A 10,843-nucleotide genomic window follows, 5' to 3' on the forward strand; every position below is an offset into this window, starting at 1 on the left:
ACTATTCAAATGGTGACAATTACTTATCGCTTCAACGCTTTTTTCAAAATTTTACTCATTTCCCGACGTTTTAGGCCTGAGGAAATTATTGCAAGATTCGTAATATAAATACCTTACCTCTTGTAATTCAACAACTGAATTTAATTAAATATGTGAAATAGAAAAACCACAACCCACTAAAACGCGACACTAAGCAACAATCTTTCCTGGAGCACATTCTTAGACAAATAAAAGTGTCACCAAAACAACACCATGACTTGTTTTTTAACCAGCCAATGTCTTTACTCTTTAAATAAGCGTGACGTTCTGCTTCATACCTAAATATTATTTTGACCTCAAATCGTTGTATAAGTTGAGTTAATTTAATTCTTCTGCAGTCCCACATGTGGAATTTTCCAATCTCAATAAAATAACTACGGAGGATGTAAAAGGGCAAAGTGAAGAAATTTAATATTCCTACCACAAAATCTTGAAGAAAAACCAATATGATTCAGACTAAAAGGACTTAAAATTCGTATAGAGTAGTTTCAAACTGTACCCAAAGGGATTTTCCTGTGATTCCAGCAAAAGAGAGTCAAAAAGCATAAATATCTTATCCTGTGACAAATTCTAATCGAATTAAATTCACTGTATGTTATAGGGAATTCGAACTTGTTACCGAGCGATTGGCAGACTGTATAATAGTCTTTGAACTTCTTTTCTTAGAACGGCAATTTTCTTTATCTCAGAATTTTACCTGATGGCTATATTGGTATGGCCAAAACCCCAGCAGCAAGAACAAAGAGATGTGATGACAAAGGATCGCTTGTCATTCACCGCGCTCGAGATCAAAGAACTAGGGTGAAATTATACCATTGTTCAAGACACAACTTTGCATATGTTTATAAAAGATTGTAACCCAAGCATTGAAATCAGGAACAAAATCGAAAGCTTCAAAACAATAAACATGCAAGAGAATCCCACCCAAGCCTTTTGTATCAAAAGCCTTATGGACAGTCAATAAAGATCATGGGACACCGGATTTCTTCTTGAAGAGTGAATGACACGATAGATCTCACAGTTTCTTTGCACTCAATAACGATTTATGACATAACCTATACACGAAAAGTGTGCAAAAACAGCTAGACAGGTGAAACGGGGAAACTGGTGGATGCAATGCTCGTCATGTTCTCCGTCCAAACCCCTCTACTCTTGATATGACAGTTTGTTGTCAACACGGAAAGCCGCAACTGAACTGAAAATAAATGTCAGCTTCTTAACTCGGCACCAGCACAATCCCAGTGGAATCAATACTGAACCGTTCTTTGTTTTTTCATTGAAATAATTTCTTTCGTTACCCCGTCTCCTCACATCGATTCAAAGTTGTTTACAAAATGGATATTTACGCACGTTTTAGGATTTTTAAAGCCAAACTTGAAAAGGTGGGGATACTAGAACCGGGAGTGAGTGACTTGCGTACAATACCATGGTTTCCCAGCCGGTGGTGAAATGTTTGCTCCTGATTAATGTTGTACACTGTTATTACTAAATCACAGGTCAATAAATTGAATTCGCTTAAAAGAGATTGTAAATAAGTAAATAAATAAATAAATAAAAAGTAATAATAGTACCACTAATAATGATGATAATGATGACTAAGAAGAAAAATAATCAACAATTCTCTGCGTAGCTGATTAAATTTAAAAGTGCTATTGACCAACGAAGCTATTCCCGTGGCTTATTCCTAGATAGTGAAGGAATTGATAATGTAAATTTCAGCTCTTGATGAAAAGAAAAAAGAAATAACGTATTTCAGCATTCGATCGAGGCATTGGTAAAGAATGATTTGCTTCGTTCCTTACCGACAGTAGGTTCTTACTCTGAATTGGTAACATTTAATCAATGCAATGTAACATTGTGAAATCCCGCAGGGATTCATTGTTGTTCCAATCTCAAGTGAAATGCATCACTCAACTGATATGAAAACGCACGGAAAGATATCTCTGTGTATGTCTGGATAAAAACGTCTGGCACAAATTTCCACAACTAAATTTAAAATTCCACGTGCGTAATTATATTAGCGACCGTGTATGCACCTAAGGAATAAGACAGCAACCAAAACGTGCTCGGAAGTTTACACAAAAAGAAACAAGACTTCTGTCCTAAGGCCAGGGCAAGCAGCTTAAACATCCGTTCGATTTTGTTGCAATGAACGTTGTTGACTTCTAGTGTGGACAAACGGTTTCAACACATCATCAACATTTGACTAAAAAAAGCTTCATAAGAGGCCTGGTATTCAGTCCCAGTCTGCAGTCGCGGTTGTTGCTATAGATACAGACGGTTCAACAAAATTCGAACGGATGTTGCACAGGCGCTCCAAGCTCAGGGTGAGAGAAAGCCAACAAAAATATAAGAATTTGTATGGGAATCCCGATAAAAGACCTGAGAAGGTAATTTTTAACACGAAAAAATTTCAATTAAAGACGACAAAAGGACAAACAAAGACAAACAAAGACTCGTTACTAAATTTAACTCAACGGTCGCCGTGTGGTGTTCAAAGTGAAATCTTCTTCATCGTTTTATCTATTGGTTTGGGATACTAACAGCCGCCTGTCGTCGCTGGCAGGGCTTCGATTGCGCTGCTAGTGGATTGAAATGAAAGAAAAACCTTTGCCCTTGAATTCTACGGTAGATTTGTGGCCGTGGGAACATCATTTTAGCCAGGAATATTTGACTGAATTTGTTGGGCTCCAGAGAATTCAGAGTGCAGCCTTGATATTTTACTATAACCGTTGATAACCGAAGAACTGATAACGGATAAATTCGATTCGAATCTGGAAAAAAAAACACACAGAAGGAAGCGGCCCACAATGGCAATAAGGTTAGGCCTTTTATTGAGAATGTTATAGTAAAATCATCTTTTCAGGTGTTTTATCAGAATTCCCTTACAAATCCTTATATGGGCCTTTATTGAATATATCTAGATTACGAAATACGGAATTTCATTCACCGGATGAAAAACCTGGAAAACGAACTAGTGAAATTTGTTTATTATGTATGCAACGAGAATTAAACATACTTGCAGTCACTTTTATACCATAAACTTACATGCAGAACAGCAAAACATTCATCACTGATCTAAGTTAACGAAGTAATGAAAACCAAATCCGGTTTCCAGTCCAGCAACAAGTAGACAAGGAACCTACACAAGTTTAAACATCACTTCTCATTCAGAATAAATAAAAAATACGGAAGAAGTCGTAAATTCCAAATGTGAAATCTTTTCGCTTGCCCTCAATCCCTGTCAGTTTGAATCATGTAATGGCGCTTTGCGAAGACAAATTCGGACTCTGATGGCTTACACTGGTTACAGAAATGTTTGATGTTGCTTTAAATGCATTTAAAAATGTTAGTAGACCGTTATTTTTATTCATTTACTTATTTTTAAATAGTTTTTATTGATGTTTTTGAGCAGACAAATTTCAAATTTACAAATTACAAATTATAAATACAAATTACGAAATTACAAATTACAGAATACAAATTAGAAAATACAATTGTTATAACTCTACGGACAACAACAACAACAAAAACTCGTGTCACATGAGTAAATGGCGGGGCAATCAAGTTAATGATTATATTAATGCATTAATTAACTTCTCCCACTTTTCAAAATACGTAAGGAGCTTGTTTTTCTCCCTGGCAATATGAAGCTCGATATTTTATACACGACTTGTTCCCGCTATAAAACCATTAAGTGTAGGTACGCTATTTAGACATTTACAATAGATACAATGTTTACCTAATAACAAAATGTGATTGATTAAAATAAAGTCACTCAGTTGCAATATCAAATTTTCCAAAGATCAAATCAAACTCATTAATTTTTCCAAGAAGAACATTATTATCTTTTAGCTAGGGCAAGACGTGTTTCCAAAAATCTGAAGATATCCTACAGGAGAAAAGTAGATGCTCAACGGATTCCGTAACCTCTTGACAGAACGTGCAGCTTGGTGATTCAACCCAGGCCAAAACGACTGAGTTTCTCATTCGTAAAGACAATGCAATAGTTAGAATTTTGTATTGCAGTTCCCTGATTTTAGATTCTAAGGTGGTTTGGAAGGCTAGTGAATAGATCTTCTACCTATTGTTAAAGTGTTTGGATACTTGTTCGTTAATTTCTGTTTAGCAGTGGGTGGAATCTGTTTTTTTGGTAGAAAGAGTTGGTAGATCTGTTTAGAAGAGGCGTCATAAAATTGATACTAAATTGTCACTTTTCATCCTTGTGGTTGGGGTGTTTGGAAGGAGGTCAATCACTGTCACATTAGCAGAAGCTTTCAGAACAGGACGCCATTCTGCAGGAATTGAATTGATAATACTCACGAGGAAAAATCTTTGTTCGGGATTTACAGGTGGGGTAATGCCACACGAAAAGGAATTGTTTGACGAGATTAAAACTCCTATCTTTACAAAACTTTTAAAAGTTCAATATGTCCCTTCTGTACATTGATTTTTTGTAGTAACAGAGAAATTGGTTATTCCAGATAAGCTCATTGATAATTTCGTGATAACAACTAGGCGTTTTCCCGTTTAAATTGGACCACGCGTCAAAACATTCCTTTTAATATTCCGGTAAGCTGATTTTTAATTTAGAAGTATGAAAATTACTATGTAAAACAAAGCGTCCTCCGACTAATGAAAGAAATTTGTCTAGAATTGTTTTCCAAGTACTTTGTTAATCTTCCAAAAATTTTTTTAAACATGTTACACGTTTGCACTAATCATCCAGTCAATGTCCAGCATCTTGAGTCCACCCATTTCAATGTCAGATATTAGTGCATGACGCCTCACTTGATTTCCCGTTCCCAATAAACCGTCGTGTGAAAGTCGTCGATTCGTAAGCTCTCTAATTAGGTTACATCCCGCCGGTTGTCTGCAGGTTCTCTCCGGTTTTCATCCCTTCCGGAAAAAAAAAAGCAGCATGTGCATGGCTTTGATCGTTTATGAAAGACACATATTAAGTCTTCCTCTTTTTTCCTACCTGAAGTATCCGCTGTTCCAGGGCCCGAATTATAAAGTTGTTTGTCATAAACGTAGACGTGAATAGTAACGTCCTTTCCCTGATAGAATAGATTTTTTCAGGAATATGCTAAAAAACTTCAGCCCGTGTACACTTCCTTGAGGAATTCCTCTGGTTGCTGCCTGCAATACTGAGAAAGAATCTCCGAATTTTACCCTATGTAACCTGCCATTCGGGTAGCCCGCAAACAATGCGCATGCCTGATGCCTGTAGTTTCTTTTACAGGCTCTGCTTAAGCCCTGTAAAATGATCAGAATGAAGTGTATGTTGCAGGTAAAATCTGTTCTCGCACTCAAAAAGGGATACTTATACCTTACCTCCTCAAGCTCTGTCTTACGCTCAACACATCTTCTTAATATTTAAAAGGAAAGGAAAGGAAAGGAACTTTATTTAAGTGTCTAGTAGATTTTGTTAGCGCTGGAGCACTAATTGGGGACACTGTAAAGTGAAATTAACAATTAACACAACAAGTCAAATGTTGGTTTTTGAGGAGAGGGGAAACCGGAGTACCTCTCGGTGCAGCGTAGAGAACCAACAAACTTAACCCACATATGAAGCTAAGTCGAGGAATCGAGCCTGGGCCACATTGGTGGGAGGCGAGTGCTCTCACCACTGCGCCATCCCTGCACCTTCATTTGGTATCATCTTATCGGTTTCTGTGTTCATACACTTATTAATTCAGTCTCAACATTACAACATAGTAGAGAACAAAGAACTGTACTATGCATTTACCGGTACTCGGACTCGCACCCTCCTGACCTGTAGTCCTGTGTCTTCACCACTCTACTCCAGGTGATCTGGTGACGTAATTTGGAAGACTGGAAAGAAAAATTTTAACGCCGTATCCCACAACCGCGCGCGGCCTTGGTTGTTGTTTCCAAACTCCCTGCAGTATTGCCATCGCCAAAACTCAACAGATCATAACGTGTCTACCACGCTCGGTTGTGGGATACGGCGTTAAAGTTTTTCTCCCCAGTCCTCCGAATTACGTCACCAGATCACCTGGCTATAACGACGAACATGTTCAACCCAACACAATTCTTTTGATCATTTACTTTTCTACGATTGGCCAATTAATATCTACGTATAATAACCAAAACTAAATTTCTGTCTTAGGTCCAAAAAACTTTCTTCAATCCATCTGAATGCGTGGTCAACATAGGTAAAACCAGGATCACCAATTTAACCTAGGTTGAAACGGATTCAACCTGAAGACGGATTTTACCGGCAACATGTTTCTTGTCTGTTGTGAAGCAGAGCTGAAATATTTGAAATGTTTTGAATCCAGTTTTTCGGATAACATGAATTTAGTTGCTGAATTTGGGGTATGTTATTTTTCTTGGCTTTTGGCTTGGCGACCCTATTACTGTACTTTATCTGCACAATTTTCTAAATCATCGGCTCTCCGCCAATTTTCTAACAATTAACACTTTAAAATTAAGAATCTTTTTTTTCTGTGATTGCATGAAAATTGAAATAGAAACCAACAAACGAGCCACTGTTCTGTTTCTCTAACCTCCCAACTGTACTTTGCGCCGGGGCCCCGGGAGCGATTGCAGTTGCTCTCAGCAACTCTGCATTCTCTTTGCAAGAGGAGTCTCCCTAATAAAGCGCAAAAAACAACCAAAAGAAAACAATACCAGGAAGAAACTATGTTGGCATTTGGCATTTGTTGTCTTTTTTTTTTTTTTTGTGGGGTTTTGTTTTTATGAGCTGCAAAACTAGTACTGTCTCGACTTTTGCAATTGCTGGAAAAACGAATTGCACTCAATCCACAGATTATTCGAAAACTGTTGTATAAATGAATCCTTTTTAGCATGCATTTTTTCAGTCAGTCTTTTAGTTGCTGTGCTGTGATTTCAGTTTGGGAAAGAGGTTAAAAGCCGAGCGTTGTTGACTTACTTGTGTTGGTGTACGTGTTAGCATCTGCTACTATTTTTCGATGTTAAATTAGTGATTAACAAAATGAACTTTTTACTTTTTACTTTCAACGAAATTGAAGCTTGGATTGTCTCGGTTTAAATTGGCAATGTCAATGCTGAAGCGTTTCCTTCCCACTTTCATCTGTCTTTCTAGCAGAGGCCGATTCTTTGTTAAGAAGAAAACAATGTATGACTCTTAATTTTACAATAACATCAACCAACTTTTCCGCCATATTGATTTTGGGTTCACGTGTTGTTGTTTTCCAGGCGATGATGCTGGCGTAGCAGGCCTTCGATTCCGAGACTGCTTGTGATTTTTTTAGGCTTCTTTTTTCAATCCGAGCAAACGACCCAATATCAGGAAAAGCATTCGACTCTAAACGAAAAAACAGGGGTTGGCCCAACCATGAATAAGTGAAATGATGCCTGACCACAACACCAGGAACCACATGCCCTACTCCTTGCGACAAGTGTGTGGGTTTTTTTACGTCCCACAGGATTATGAACCGTTGAAGAGTTGTGATATATCGTCCTTATCCGAAAAGACTTAAGTCTGACCATTGGTAGACGTCGTTGCAAAGGCAGCACTTTCCTCTTAGCTATTCAAAAGACCCTGAGTATTGGTCCGGCCGGAGTTGAAACGGCGTCAGACCTCCCGCACGGTAGTCCGATGCCCAACCAACCAAAATATTCTAAGGTGTCAAATAGAACTGAGATTGTTCACATTTAATGAAATGTGAAAGTTGTCTTCACACTAGGGAGACCATGATTATCCACATATGAATAACCACGATACAATTAAGAGTTCATATATTCCGTAAATTGGATTTGTCTACAAAATACTGCAACATGATCGCATGACCTGCCAAGTAGGATTGGTGTGGTTTTTCAGTTTTAATTTTAATTTTTAATGATATAATAATTGATTGATTTCCTACCTAGTATAGCTGAAATCAGGTCATGAAACATTTGTTCGCTGACTCGGTGGTCTCGTAAAAAGAAAACTTATCGCTTTCGAGCTTTTTCATGTTCATCGTCAAGGTAAGCGGGCGAATTGCTAAGGTTTTGACATATTATAACACAATCATAAAGATAATCACAATTATAATCATAATTACGATCATAATCATAATCATCGTAATACGGATTAAAAAGATAATATATATATCTTTTTTTCTTTTAGGTTCTTGTGGCTATGTTTCATCAAGTAAATCGTTTATCTACTCACTGTATAACATCAATGGCTACGCTCCTGTTAAGCTGGAGGTCAAGTCAGGAAGCCAGACACACGCTATATACAGATGTCCCTGGCACGGACCAACCTTTGGTTGCGGCAACGACATCCGCATATATGACAACGCTGCCAGCAACCGAAATTCGTACACATATTGTGGCTGCTCTTACCCCCTTCCCCCAGGGTATTCTTCATCTGGTTCTCCCTGTAGATTTTATGCAGGAGGAGGAAGCTTCAAGTTTACTCCCACTGATGTCGAGGTATTCTACGAAACAACCACTTAGATCGAGACGGAAATTCTATTTTTTGTTTAATCAGGTCACCATATTTAGAGTGTTATGGTTTAATGAAAATGTCGATACCCGTCCCGTATGTGTCTTAATATTACAGTAATTACCGACTTAAATAACAAGTCATATCGATTTGATTTATATCGACGATAACCGCAACAAATGATAATAACAATTTATGCATGTTAAAGGTTTGGAAGAAAAATAAAAACAAGCTAAGGGTGCGTTCGATTGATGACCTTATTCCGGAATAGGAATACACGGAAAAGAAGTTAGAAATTATTCGATTTTACGAATTTTGCATTAAAATTGTGAAAAATCTGGTAAACATATCTTTATCATTCTTGTTACAAAACAATGTATGGCGTTCTTCTCTCAAATTGAAGCATAATTATCTCTAAAGAATGCATGGTTACTACTATTTCACTCCCACTGATACTGAGGTATTCTACGAGACAACCACTTAAAGGGAGAGTTTCACGTCTCTGCGCATGGGCAAACTGTCACGTCAGGCCATTTAATTCCATTGTTATTGAAACAATCAAAAGCACTGATGCAGGAACGGAAACAATACCATAGAAGTGGAATTACTCATTTCCTTTGTGTTATGAACCTACTGCATGCGAATAGATTACTCGTGCGTTATGACAACTCGTGCTTAGAATAAATTTTCGACTCGTACAATAAATTCGAGATCAAAACTAAATTCTATATTTTCTGTGTAAACCCGCAGTGTCTTCCACCAAATTTGGGCCTTAGTCATTCAGTGTATTTGCTTTAATACTCTCTGTGTTTAATTAACATCATTTGGTTCAGTAAGAAACCGTAAAATTTACAACTGCTAGCGCTAAAGCTTGGACATGCGCAAAACCGTGAAACGGTCCCTTTAAACGAGCCAAAAAGATTGCCATCACTCCTCTATTTTTTGCGGAATCAGGTCACCAGAATTTAGCATGTTATGGTTTAATGAAAATCACTCTCGTCCGATAGGAGTTGTGATTTTACAGTAATCTACCGACTTAAATAACAAGTCATATGGTTTTGATTTTTATTGACGATTACCAGAACAAAATATAATAGCAAATTTATTCATGTAAAAGGTATGCAAGAAAAAAAAAAACGACCTAAGGTGCATTCATTTCGATTGACCCTATTCTGGAATAGGAACTTAGAAATCCTTCGTTTTTCACGGATTTCGCATTTAAATTGTCAAACACCTGGTAAAATGCTCTTTTAAACATATTTATATTATTCTTGTTGCTTCAAAACGCCAAACATACCAAATTAAATTATCACTCCAGTACACTTATTCCACAATCATGGGGTCAATCGAATACACGGCTAAGATATTTGGTAAATAGTAATGAGTTGCCAAGAGGGATTCTGTTTTGCGCTTACTAAACTGGCTATCGAAATGTGGCCTAGAGTGATCAGTGTTGTAAAAAACAAGACTAACATTTCTGGAGTCCACTTTACTGCGTCTTTACTCAGAATTTGATTCGTTGGTGGGAAGATTCATCTCTTCACCCAAAGCAAATATATTCCTCTAATTTCTTATCGAAATAGTTTTCTTACGGTTTATCATGCGTTCGATTAATAAAGTTCAATTCTTTTCAGTGCAAAAATTATCTGCAAAGAGATTAATGTAAAGACCCAAAGATTTTACTCCCTTGGCTAGGCATTAAAAGTGACAAAAGAAAATGTCAGAAAGTAAAGGCAAAGTATATTAATGAGATGAAAAATATTTACGTTAAAAATTCCCAAATAAGTGCCTTTCGTTGCGTAGGTGTAGGTGTATTTCTACTTTTGAAATCGCATTTTTGCTGAGAAAAATACTTCGCTCAAGTTTCTGCAAGCGTTCAAATGAGTGTGTTTGTTACGGTTTATTTTATTTATTATTATTATCATCATCATCATCATCATCATCATCTTTTCTTTACGGTTTAGTTTGTTTTCACGAGATTGTTTGCTTGGGAGCTGGAATAAACTTTTAACTCGATTTGGTCGACACAAGCTTTCTATTTTACTGCGCCTTTCAATAACATGCGGACTCTTAAATTCAAAGGGCAACCAACAAATACGTTTTTCGCTACCGTTATTCAAATGTTCGGCGGCTCCTCCCAGCTTCCGACTATATTGTCTGAAGTGTGCTGAACGATTTGATTTGATTACTGCGCGCTCGACAATAGTCGGAAGCTTGGAGGAGCCGCCGAACATTTGATTGACGGTAGCGAAAAACGCATTTGTCGGTTGACCCTTGAATTTAGGAGTCCGCATGTTATTGAAAGGCGCAGGAAGGGAACATGGTCACATTTCCGAATGTCAAATATATATATAT

At 37.3% G+C, this 10,843-nt stretch overlaps 1 protein-coding gene across 1 annotated transcript in view; it reads left to right on the forward strand.

Moving 5' to 3' along the window:
- The window catches only part of LOC137970648 (uncharacterized), a 24,712-nt gene extending 14,206 nt beyond the window's left edge, over window positions 1–10,506 (forward strand). The window contains exon 6 of the mRNA XM_068817174.1: window positions 8,165–10,506. Coding sequence (XP_068673275.1) covers window positions 8,165–8,499 — 335 coding nt within the window. The 3' untranslated portion in view covers window positions 8,500–10,506. The remainder of the gene's footprint in view (window positions 1–8,164) is intronic.
- The last annotated feature ends 337 nt before the right edge of the window (window positions 10,507–10,843 follow it).

This window comes from Montipora foliosa, chromosome 9 (assembly GCF_036669935.1).
Source record: "Montipora foliosa isolate CH-2021 chromosome 9, ASM3666993v2, whole genome shotgun sequence".
Classification (NCBI taxonomy): Eukaryota; Metazoa; Cnidaria; class Anthozoa; order Scleractinia; family Acroporidae; genus Montipora; species Montipora foliosa.